The 13116-nt window shown below is 41.5% G+C and overlaps 1 protein-coding gene across 18 annotated transcripts in view; it reads right to left on the reverse strand.

Annotated features, from left to right (window-relative positions):
• Window positions 1–319: 319 nt before the first annotated feature.
• adgrb3 (adhesion G protein-coupled receptor B3) overlaps window positions 320–13116 on the reverse strand; it is an 838641-nt gene continuing 825844 nt past the window's right edge. For all 18 annotated transcript variants that reach the window (XM_072558131.1, XM_072558228.1, XM_072558211.1 and 15 more), the window contains 4 exons: window positions 8593–8628; window positions 7182–7286; window positions 7018–7071; window positions 320–1115 (listed from right to left, as the gene is read on the reverse strand). In XM_072558131.1, coding sequence (XP_072414232.1) covers window positions 927–1115; window positions 7018–7071; window positions 7182–7286; window positions 8593–8628 — 384 coding nt within the window. In that variant the 3' untranslated portion in view covers window positions 320–926. The remainder of the gene's footprint in view (window positions 1116–7017; window positions 7072–7181; window positions 7287–8592; window positions 8629–13116) is intronic.

Raw genomic sequence — 13116 nt, forward strand, 5'->3', positions numbered from 1 at the left:
AGCTTGGGAGTGGATATTCCATAAATTACTTTGGACTAGGGTAGAATATAAAAGGAGCTACTAAGAGGAACTTGAGGCCGCCTTAACCATCAAAAATGAACTTGGATTATCAGATTTTGATATGCAGATGTACCTTAAACACTATTACAAAACTGCAAGTAATAGGAACCTTGAGCCTGTCTTTTATCTAGAATGTCTGTTTTTAACTTGGTGTGTAACTTGGTCTAGCTCCATGGCTAGAATTGTAAAATAACTCTGGAACACAATTGTCAAAAGCAGATTCTCAATTATCTACAAAAATGTAGGAAGTAGATGAAACTAATATGTAGACAAAAATTTATTTACACCATACAGCATTTTAAATATTTTGTACACGTTTGCAGCCAAGAAAGCTACTTCTGCGCTTTCGTGTGACATCTGCAATAATAAAGATGTGAAATATATTATTCATATAAAAGTGAGAGTATTACTTTATTGCATTGAAAGCAATGAAGAACATAGTTCAACAACCATTCATTTAAATGACAGAAAATTGTTTGCTTTTATATTATAAAGTAAAAAGTGTAGTAATGGCCAAACAGACTGTTATAAATCTTAAAAACTGCATAAATATATACATTGTGCTTCATGGTGAAGTTTTCTTTTTAAAACTAAACCAAATGAAGCTATTACAACATGTATCTTTGCTTGAGGTTTATCTATAAAGATTACCTTACAATTCATTCCACATTAACGTACAACACATGATGGTAATAATTGTACATCCTGTATCTCACTAAGTAAGGTAGTGAGAAATGTTAAAGACATAGACATCTTTTCCTGGTGCATAAAGTCCCTAAATTACTCTAAGAGAGTCCAGACATACAGACCAGGCTTTTGTAAAAATGTTTGAAGTGCAAGAGATTCAGCTTGTGATCAACTTCAATTTAAACTTCAGTTTGGAAATCCCCTTCCTGCACGTCTAACGGCATAGAGATACATTTTTCCCATTCTGCTTGTCTTAATTCTAATGCCTCTTTTGCCTCTGCATTCAATACGTTCATTGGTGAATAATGTTGGTAGTCACTGGGGTTCTTATAAGTGTCCCATTCATGCTTGCTGGGTGTTGGGTTGTCCTGTGGAGAGACATTAAAACAGCTTTATGTGTGGTTCTTGGTTTCAGTTGGAAATTTTCAGGCTGCTGGAGGGCACTATACACAGTACACTGAAATACAAAAAGGACATTGTTTCAAAGCAGCTACATGTATGAATGAAAAAAAAAATTCCGCCATCCTTAAGTCCTTCCATAAGTCTTCATTTCCCCATATCACTCTAATCTTGTGAAGCTTCTACTGTTCCCCAACAGCGGCACGGTGGTACAGTGGTTAGCACTGCTGCCTCACAGCACCAGAGACCTGGGTTCAATTCCCGCCTCAGGCAACTGTCTGTGTGGAGTTTGCACATTCTCCCCATGTCTGCGTGAGTTTCCTGTGGGTGCAGGTTAGGTGAATTGGCCATGCTAAATTGCCCGTAGTGTTAGGTGAAGGGATAAATGTAGGAGAATGGTTCTGGGTGGGCTGCTCTTTGGAGGGTCGGTGTGGACTTGTTGGGCTGTAGGGCCTGTTTCCACACTGTAAGTAATCTAATCTAATCATCTCTGCATTCTGGTCCCTGATTTTTAACCACAGTCAAGGCATCAGCAGACAATGGACCTCTGGAAATATTCTCCTAATCGCTCTCATCTCCTTGAAGTCTTGAAGACTCTCCTTAAAATTGACTACTTTGATGAGGTCTGCCCTAACATGCAGTTGATGAAACTAATGTAGAGAGAAAGGTGCTTACACTACACTTTAAATTGATTCGCAGAACTACAGAACGGTTACAGTGCCAGAGGAGATCATTCAGCCCATTCTGTTGCACCATACTTTTATTCAATTTCACAGCTATTTCAGTGTGTTTGTGTAGTGTACAATAAAATTGATGCAAAATATACTTGATTAAAAATGGCAAGGTTGTGTCAAAACTATCATACTTTGATGACGCTCCTGTGCACTATTTAAAACAAAAGAACATCAAACATAGGAGCAGTAGTACGCCATTCGGCCTCTCAAGCATTCCTTGCCATTTTACAAGATCAGGGCTAATCTGCCACAATTCCTTCTGACATTACAAAATCCTATCTACCTACTCTTCAAATACTTGCAGTGATCTAATTTCCACAACTTCCTGGGGTAGAGAATTCCAGAAATTCATTAACCTCTGGGAGAAGGAATCCCTTCACATGTCAGTTTTAAATGAGTATCCCTTATTCAGTAACTATATCTTGTTTGCAGTTTCCTCAGAGGTGAAAACATCTTCGCAAAACCTACCCTGTCAGGCCTTTTATGTTTCAATAAGATCATTCTTTATTCTTCTACACTCAAATTAATAAAAATCTAACCTGCTTATCAGTTCTTGCTAAGTCAGCTCCTTCAAGCCAGGAGTCAGCCTGGTGAATCTCTTTCAAGCATTGTCTAATGCTAGTATATGTATTTTTAAACGTAGGACCAAAACTGTATACAGTACTCCAGATACAGCCTCAACAATACCCTGTACAGTTGCAACAGGAATTCACTATTTTTAATCTCTAGATTCCTCTGTTTAGCACTTTTGGACACTCTCTATTTAAATAATCTGCCTTTTGATTGTTTCTACTATTCTTTAAACCTCACATTTTTCTACATCAAACTTCGTCTGCCATGTTTTTGTCCACTCAACCTATCTATATCCCCCTGCAGATTCCTTATGTCCTCATTGCAACAGGCCTTCCCACATATTTTTGTAACATCAGATAATTTGAATATATTACACTCTTGGACCTTCATCTAAACCATAGATATAGATGGTAAATAACAGACGCTCTAAGACTGATCCTGGTGACACTGTACTAGTTACATTTTTCCATCCTCAGCAAGTTCCATTAATCCTAACTCTCTGTCTTTTGTGCATTAACCGATCCGCAGTCAATGTTAATACATTACCTACACCCCAAATATCCATGGCAGTTAGAGGAGAATTGCATAAAAGACATTTGGATAAGTACATGAATAGGAAAGATTTGGAGGGAAATGGGCCAGGAGTAGGCAGGTGGAATTAGTTTTGTTTAGGAACATGCTGGGTATGGACTGTTTAGATCGAAGGGTCTGTTTCTATGCTGTACGACTCTGTGATTCTGATTCCAGTAAATTCCACTACGGTGTGCGGTATTGTTGTGACTGTCTCATTAAAGAAAAAATTATTGCCCTTTGAGAGAGTAACAGGTCCCGTCATAGTGGAGGAGACCATCAGACTGCAATAATGCAACATCAACAGCGCGAAGTAAAGCCAAACCAACTTGAAGAGAGCAGAGAGAATTGTACACCTACAAAAACTCACATCTGACCAAGGATGCTGGTCTTGAGAGCTAATATCTACACTCCATGACAACTGGGAGTGGAACCTGTGGTCCTGATGTGAAATTTAAATAGGACAGACTGAATGGCTCCCCTCTGACTTAAAAAAAAACAGAATTACCACAAAGTTTCACCAACGAGAAGGATATGACTGATTTTGAGGTCAGGGATGAGTGTGTGAATACTCTAGAGAAAGTCAATATAATGAAGTCCCACATGGCACAAAACTAAAATCACATGAGGTTGGGGTGGGCTGGCTAGATGGATACAAAACTGGTGTGATCATATAAAATAGAGGGTAGCGTTGGAAGGCTCTTTTTCAGAATGAAGGCTGGTAACTAGTGGTGTTGCACAGGGATCACTCTTGTGTCCTCTGTTGTTTGTAGCATATATAAATGATCTGGAGGAAATGTGGTCAGCTGATTAGTAAGTGTGCAGATGACATGAAGATTCATGGAGTTGCTGACAGGGTGGACAATTGTGAACTGTTACAACAGGATATAGATAGACTGGCGGCTCGTGCACAGAAATGGCAGATGGAGCTTAATCCAAATGTGAGGTAATGTATTTTGGAGGATCAAATTTAGGTGTGAATTATACAGTAAATGGCAGAACCCCAGGGGAACATTAACATACAGATGGATCTGGGTGTGCAGGTCCACAGTTCCCTAAAAGTGACAACGCAGGTGGCCAAGGGGATTAAGAAGGCATATGGCATGCTTGCCTTCATCAGCCGAGATATGGAGTACAAAAGTTGGCAAACCATGTTGTAGCTATACAAAACCCTTGTTAGGTTGCATTTGGAGTATCATGTGCTATTTTGGTCACCACACTACCAGAAGGACATGGAAGCTGTGGAAAGAGTTCAAAGAAGGTTCCAGAATGTTGTCTGGTCTCGAGGGCATTAGTTATGTGGAAAGTTAAAAAGACCAGAATTGCTTTCACTGGAAAGACAACAGCTGAGAGAAGACCTGGTAGAGATCTATGAAATTATGAGAGGTATAGGGTGAATAGTCAAAGGCTTTTTCCCAGGGTTGAAGTTTCATTTACAAGGGGGCACATGTTCAAGGTGAGAGGGGGCAAGTTTAAGGGAAATGTGCAAGTCAAGTTTTTCACACAGAGAGTGGTTGGAACCTGGAATAGACTGCCAGAAGAGGTGGTGGAAGCAGGCACATTGTTGACATTTATGAGGCATCTGGATGAACATGAATAGGGAGGGAATAGAGGGATACGATTGAATAAGGGTAGAAAGTTTGTTTTTTAGTTAACTCCAATGACACACCTTCTATAACTCCCAAAATTCTCACCTGGCAGAAATTGCAGGTATCAATTTTCATTTTATGAAAGGACTGTTACTATGTTACTAATCTGTAAAGGCTCCAAACTCACAAACATAAAAATTAGGAGCACATCATTTGGCCCCTCTGGCCAGCTTCTCCTTTCAACAAGATCGTATCTGATCTGACTATGGTCTCATCTCTAGTTTCCTACCTGTGCCAATAACCACTGACTCCCTTGCAAGTCACAAACCTATCTACCTTTGCCTTCAGAAATAATTTACCCTGCCTCTACTGTGCTCTGGCAAAGACAATACTACAGATAAATAACTCCTTTAAAAAGCATCCCCTTTCTCTGTCATGCAATGTGAGACCCCTTTTTACTTAAACTGTGTCCTCTATTTTTAATCTGCCTCCCACACATGGAAACATCCTTTCACCAGCCACCGTATCAAGTCATTCCAGGTACTTTTATGTTTCAAAAAGATCACTTCCTGTTCTTCTAACCGCCAACAGGATATGGACCCAGTCTGTCTGACCTATCCTCATGGGATAAGTTCTTTGTCACAGGAATCAGTTGAGTGAACCTTTTCTGAATTGCTTAAAATGTAAATTATATCCTTTCATAGATTAAAAATTAAAACTGTTCGCAGCACTCCAGAAGTGTTAATAATGACACCAACATGGCTAAACAAGTTATATAAAGCACATTTTTTTCTCTCTTTGAAACCTGATAGTGACCAGTCAAATACATTGTTTGAAATCAGCAGATATGCATCTGTAATCTTTTGGTCATTATGGGTGAACTGTGGGATACATTTGCATTGAATAAAAGGGAGTTTGTATCTTGCACAAACTGAATGTGCAATGAATGGGTTAACTATCTCACAGGTCACCTGTCTCAACTGAATGAACAAGGACCAAATAAATCACATCTATGGTTGATGTACTATTAAGCTGTCACTTGCAAAGTGGCTAAATAAACAGCTCACGCAATATGCTAAACCTCTAAAGTGTGTCACTTAAGTCTTACAAGAATGCTGACCTTTGTCAACAGTGTTGACTTTTTAACATTCTGATCCTTACTTTCAAATCCCTCTCTTTGCCCCTCCCTATCGCTGTAATCTCCTGTCGTCCTACAATCCTCTTGATATCTGTGCTCTACCAATCCTGACCCTTTGATTATTCATGTTTTTAAATGCTCCGCCATTGATTGTTCTGTACTCAGCTGCTTAGGCCTAAACTCTAGGCTTCCACCCTACACCTCTTTGGCTCATTTCCTCACCAAGATTTACATTCCGTTGCCACTTTTAGGGGTAGCACAGTGGCTCTTTGGTTAGCATTGCTGCCTCACAGCACCAGGGACCTGGGTTCAATTCCAGCCTCAGGCGGTTGTCTATGTGGAGGTTCCACATTCTCCCCGTGTCTGCATGGGTTTCCTACGGGTGCTCCATTTTCCTCCCACAAACCAAAGATGTGCAGGTTAGGTGAATTGGCCATGCTAAATTGCCCACAGTGTTCAGGGATGTGTAAGTTATTTGCATTAAGTTAGGGATAAATATTGGGTCTAGGTGAGTTACTCTTTCGTGGGTTGGTAATGGACATGTTGGGCCAAAGGGATTCTAAAAAAAATGCTCCTAAAAGCCTACCTTTTTTTGACAAAGCTTTTCTATTATTGTCCTAAATGTGTGGGTTATTAATTTTGTTTGCTAACACTCTGTGAAGGATGGGATATTTATTACACTGAAGGGTGGCAGAAAATTTGGATTATTACTGACAGACCTTTTGTCGTGTTTCTCCCTTCCCGCAGATAGTCTCATTTTAATTCATGTCACATCTCTTACTCACATATCACACCAGCCTACAAATTAGCACTGTTAGCCTGCTCCGCTATTCGATATGATTATGGCCAACCCCCAGTTTTAGGCTCTCCTCTGCTCATTCACCTTGCCAAGCTTCCTCAGGATTTTATACATTTCACACCTTACTTATTTAAACTCCAGCTTAAAGCCTGAACTTTCCAACTTTTCTTCAGAGTTTAGCTCAATCACTCTCGATATTAGATTAATAAACCTTCTGAGAACTGCTTCTAATCCATTTACATTCTACCTTAAATAAGGAGATCAGTACTTTGTACAGCTGAAGCATAACCTCCCTACTTTTGGATCCTTTAATGATGTCCTGGCATAATATTTCACTTCATTTAATCTTGCAACCTCTGGAGTCCACAGAGATAGAGAAGTCAGATTCTGATATGGTCTAATGAGAATAGGGAATTATGGATGTAATTGTGAAGAAGCACATATATTCAATGGAGTTGCTGTACTTACACTTGCACTACCCCTCTCATACCCTGCTGCTGAGATAGTCCATGTTTTTTCATTCTGTAGAAACAAACAGAAGGATCTGGTAAGCACATATGGATTGTTGCACTTACAGGCTAAATGCAATAGCTTTTTAAAAAATGTCTACTTGGAAAAGAATCAATACTTACTATGCTGCTTGTACTTGGGGGCTCACGGAACCTGTCCAGTGTCTGGAATTTTTGATTTAACTCCTGAAATAATTCCATATGCCGCTTTCTTGTGTGCATGACTTTCTGGAAACCGACAAGATTCACAATAAACCTTCAACTTAGTTAAAATGTACTCAAATCAGCTCATGAGATTAGAAAAAAAATAAATCAAAAAGCCAAAAAGGTGATGTATTTTGGAAGATCTAATTCAGGAGGGAGGTTTACAGTAATGGCAGAACCCTTAGTAGCTGCAACATATAGAGGGATTTAGGCCTACAGATCCACAGTTCCCTGAACGTGACAACACGAATAGGAAGGTGGTCAAGAAGACATATGGCACATTTGCCTTCATCGCTCAGGACATAGAGTATAAAAATTGGTAAGTCATGTTGCAGCTGTAATTAGGCCAAAACTGGAATATTGTGTTCAGTCCTGATCACCACACTACCAGAAAGATATTAAGGCTTTGGACATGGTATAGAGTCAGAAACCAGGGTGTTGCCTAGTTTGGAGGGTATTAGCGATGAGGAATGATTGGACAAACTTAGTTTGTTTTCACTTAAACATCAAAGGATGAGAGGTGACCTGATAGAAGTTTACAAAATTGTGAGAGACATGGAAAGAATGGATAGTCAGTTCCCTTTTGTCCCAGCATCAATTACTAAGGGATTAAGGTAAAAGGGTTTAAAGGAGATTTGAGAGGTAAGTCTTTTACACAAAAGGTGCAAAGTGACTGGAATGTGCTGCCAAAGGTGGTCATGGAGGCAGACACACTAGCAATGTTTATGAGACATCTTGACAGATATATCAAAAGGAAGGGAATAGAGTGATATGGGCTGCATACAGGCAAAAGGTTTTTAGTTTAGAAATGCCTCAAGTGTCAGCTGTCTCTGTGATGAACTGTTCTTTGCTAACTTACAAACCAGATTTTACAAGGATACATATGGAAAGAAATTCCAATAGCTGTCAGTGTTGAGAATTAGTTAGTGCCAATTAATTAATTAATTAATTAATTAGTAGTTGCATAAAATGTTTTAAGGAGCAGAGTGCAGGTGTAGGAATTTTATATATGAGATATTATGTTTACTTTGTACTATTGATTTGTTTCTCCAAAATATGAATGCATTCATTTTGGAAGGACTGCATCACAGAAGTTTAGTTCACAAATAATGAATTCAAGATCTCTCAACATGAAATGATGAGAAATTGAAAGGTGTTTTCAAAACAGGCACTGAGAAGGAGTTGGATGGAAGAAGAGCTTTATCCATGCTATATTCTCACTTTCCTCAAATTAGATCAATCTTGCTTGGAGCCTAGCACCTTTGGGCCAGAAATTAATACAATGTCAAACATTGATTTTCAACTGTATTTGTAAATTCTGAAAGCTTACTTCAAAATCCAGGTCTGAATAGCGGGACTTTCTTCTCTGCAAAACATGAAAGGAATCATTAGATTTCTTGATGTGAGATTTTAGAAGAACCGTTTCATTTTCCTGCTTAAAGTTGCTTGTGCTGATGTCTGATATTTTACTTTTATCCTGTCAATAGTATTGCATCTGGTCTTAAATTGTGAAGTCTGCTGATGTGATTACACATCAGAGATTTGAATGACTTGTGACAATTTTGCCTTTTCTGGTTGGCATTTAGGGGAAAGTGGTCACAATGACCCCCATTCTTTGATATAAAATTTTGAGTGAAACTCTGAACCTAAAGTAATGCACACAAATACACATACAACTCTACTAGCACATCAAGTTACGGAGAAATCAGGCTGGCACCTTACGGATTGGGCCAAACACTCTTTGTTATGATGGTGAAATAGTCCCCAGTACTTAAAACATTGTTTCACATGACGAATCACCTATATCAATTAAAGAGTTTGAAACAACACTCATAGGCATCAAAGCCAATTTTAAAGCCGTCAGTTATAATGACTAAAATTCTCACCTTAATATTTGTTAATATTAATAACTCACCTTAACGTTCACACCATAACATCATACCAAAGCAAACACTTGTTGAATCATTGCTTTTTGTAATAAGGCTAGAATTGTGCAGAAGTACAATCATGTGAAATGTCAGCTTATCTGCTACTTGCTGCTTTGTCCTGCTGTGTCCCTTAAATGTTTGATTTTTTTTAACAATTGTTCGGTTATCTCAAATACATGCTACACCATGAGTTTAAATGTCAGCACTCTGGCAGTTTTTAAAAATTTATACAAAATTATTTATATTTTATTAAGATGAAAGGAGGGCAAATCAGAATCAGACAAACATGATGAGGCTTGTATAGGAGCGATACTCCAGCACGATGCTCAGGACAAGGAATGTGAGTGTGTGTACTTGAGGGAGGAAATGTGAGCCTGTGTACACAGGGCAGGGTACATGAGTGCATATGTGCAGATGAGGGAATCTGAGTGCCTGTACTCATGGCAAAGAATATGCAAGCATTTGGTCAGGCAGGGAAAATACTAACACATGTACCTAGAGCTGTTAACATGTTCTCAGGGTAATGAACATGCTAACTTGTATATTCAAGACAACGAACATAAGAGCAGTGAACATACTAACAATATGCTCAGGTGAGAGGACATGCTAACATAAACTTAGGGCAGTCAACTTGCTAATACTTAGTCTTAGCAGTGAACACGCTGACACATACGCAGGGAAATGTACATGCTAATGTGCTGACAGCAGTGAAGACACAAACACATGTATCAGGTTTATTTGGAAGCTTTCGGAGTGCTCCTTCTCCATCAGGTAGCTGACACTGCTACATGTATCAGGGCAGTAGATATTCCATCAAGTGCACTGGACAGTGAACAGACTAACACATATACACTTAACATCAAACATACTAAAACGTGCACAAAGGATAATGAACACTAGAACATAATTATCTGGGAAGTGAACTCACAAACATAAATGCTCAGGGGCTTAAACACTGTTCCATACACAATCTGGTTGGACTCTCAATGATAGCTCAGTGTTAGTGCTCTTGTTTGTGAAATGGAAGGCCGTAGGGCCAAATCCTACACCAACTACTTGAGCAGGTAATCCAGTCTGACACTGCAGTTCACCACTGAGACAATGCTAGACTGTCAAGCGAGCTGTTTTTAAAATTAGTTGCTACAGTGAACCCTTGTCTGACCTCTCAGGTGGACAAAATCCAACAATATTCCTTGGAAGAAGAGCTGGATTCTCTGGGTAAAAGGACTGAATATATTCTAGCTAAATTTGCTAATGACACTGAGATAGGGAGTTATCAAGAGAGTGGTAAAGAGTCTGTAAAGGAATACAGGGTATAGGCATTTCAAATGAGGAGGCAAAAATTTGGGAAATGAAGTATAATATGGGACATGGGAGGTTGACCACTTTGGTAAGAAGAAAAGTTGCACATTGTGTGACTGCAGTGAGATTGTGGTGGTACAAAGGGATCTGGGTGTGCTTGTTGAAGAACGACAAAATGTTCGTATGCAGCTACAGCAAGTAATAAGAAGACAAAATGAAATATTGTTTTTTTTACAAGGAAAATTGATCAGTGCATTGTTGAGATCACTCTAGAGTGCAATGCACACTATCAGTCTCCTTATTTGAAAGGAAAGATACTATATTGGAAGCATGATTCTGGATTAGTGGTGCTGGAAGAGCACAGCAGTTCAGGCAGCATCCAAGGAGCAGTAAAATTGACGTTTCGGGCAAAAGCCCTTCATCAGGAATAAAGGCAGAGAGCCTGAAGCGTGGAGAGATAAGCTAGAGGAGGGTGGGAGTGGGGAGAAAGTAGCATAGAATACAATAGGTGAGTGGGGGAGGGGATGAAGGTGATAGGTCAAGGAGGAGGATGGAGTGGATAGGTAGAAAAGAAGATAGGCAGGTAGGACAAGTCATGGGGACAGTTACTGAGCTGGAAGTTTGGAACTAGGGTGAGGTGGGGGAAGGGGAAATGAGGAAACTGTTGAAGTCCACATTGATGCTCTGGGGTTGAAGTGTTCCGAGGCGGAAGATGAGGCGTTCTTCCTCCAGGCGTCTGGTGGTGAGGGAGTGGCGGTGAAGGAGGCCCAGGACCTCCATGTCCACGGCAGAGTGGGAGGGGGAGTTGAAATGTTGGGGCACGGGGCGGTGTGGTTGATTGGTGAGGGTGTCCTGGAGATGTTCCCTAAAGCGCTCTGCTAGAAGGCGTCCAGTCTCCCCAGTGTAGAGGAGACCGCATCGGGGGCAATGGATACAATAAATGATATTGGTGGATGTGCAGGTAAAACTTTGATGGATGTGGAAGGCTCCTTTAGGGCCTTGGATGGAGGTGAGGGAGGAGGTGTGGGTGCAGGTTTTGCAATTCCTGCGGTGGCAGGGGAAGGTGCCAGGATGGGAGGGTGAGTTGTTTGGGGGCGTGGACCTGACCAGGTCGTCACGGAGGGAATGGTCTTTATGGAAGGCGGAAAGGAAATATATCCCTGGTGGTGGGGTCTTTTTGGAGGTGGCGGAAATGTTGGCGGATGATTTGGTTTATGCGAAGTTTGGTAGGGTGGAAGGTGAGCACCAGGGGCATTCTGTCCTTGTTACGGTTGGAGGGGTGGGGTCTGAGGGCAGAGATGCGGATGTGGATGAGATGCGTTGGAGGGCATCTTTAACCACGTGGGAAGGGAAATTGTGGTCTCTAAAGAAGGAGGCCATCTGGTGTGTTCTGTGGTGGAACTGGTCCTTCTGGGAGCAGATACGATGGAGGCAGAGGAATTGGGAATACGGGATGGCATTTTTGCAAGAGGTAGGGTGGGAAGAGGCGTAATCCAGGTAGCTGTGGGAGTCGGTGGGTTTGGAAGTGTCAGTGTCAAGTCGGTCATCATTAATGGAGATGGAGAGGTCCAGGAAGGGTAGGGAAGTGTCGGGGATGGTCCAGGTAAATTTAAGGTTAGGGTGGAATGTGTTGGTGAAGTTGATGAATTGCTCAACCTCCTCACTGGAGCACGAGGTGGTGCCAATGCAGTCATCAATGTAGCGGAGGATGAGTTGGGGAGTGTGCCGGTGTAATTACGGAAGATCAACTGTTCTACGTAGCCAACAAAGAGACAGGCATAGCTGGGGCCCATATGTGTGCCCATGGCTACTCCTTTGGTCTGGAGGAAGTGGGAGGATTCGAAGGAGAAATTGTTAAGGGTGAGGACCAGTTCGGTCAAACGAACGAGTGTGTCGGTGGAAGGGTACTGTTGGGGACGTCAGGAGAGGAAAAAATGGAGGGCTTGGAGGCCCTGGTCATGGCAAATGGAGGTGTAGAGGGATTGGATATCCATGGTGAAGATGAGGCGTTGGGGGCGGGGAAATTGAAGTCTTGGAGGAGGTGGAGGGCGTGGGTGGTGTCTCGAACGTATGTGGGGAGTTCCTGGACTAGGGGGGATAGGACAGTGTTGAGGTAGGTAGCAATGAGTTCAGTGGGGCAGGAGCATGCTGAGACAATGGGTCGACCAGGGTGGTCAGGCCTGTGGATCTTGGGAAGGAGGTAGAACCAGGCAGTGTGGGGTTCCCGGACTATAAGGTTGGAAGCTGTGGGTGGGAGATCTCCTGAGGTGATGAGGTTCTGTATGGTCTGGGAGATGATGGTTTGGTGATGGGGGGTGGGGTCATGGTCGAGGGGGCGGTCGGAAGAGGTGCCCTTGAGTTGGCGTTTGGCTTCAGCGGTGTAGAGGTCAGTGCGCCAGACTACCACTGCACCCCCTTTATCTTCCAGCACCACTAATCCAGAATCTGGTTTCCAGCATCTGCAGTCATTGTTTTTACCTACTTTCCTGAAAGCAGCTCAGAGAAGGTTCTCTTGACAGAGTGCTGCTCTGAAAGGATCATCTTATGAAGAAGGGTTGAATAGATTGGGCCTATTCTCTTCAGAGTTTAGAGTTATGAGGAATGATCATACTGAAACATGGAAG

This window comes from Chiloscyllium punctatum, chromosome 3 (genome assembly GCF_047496795.1).
Source record: "Chiloscyllium punctatum isolate Juve2018m chromosome 3, sChiPun1.3, whole genome shotgun sequence".
NCBI lineage: Eukaryota > Metazoa > Chordata > Chondrichthyes > Orectolobiformes > Hemiscylliidae > Chiloscyllium > Chiloscyllium punctatum.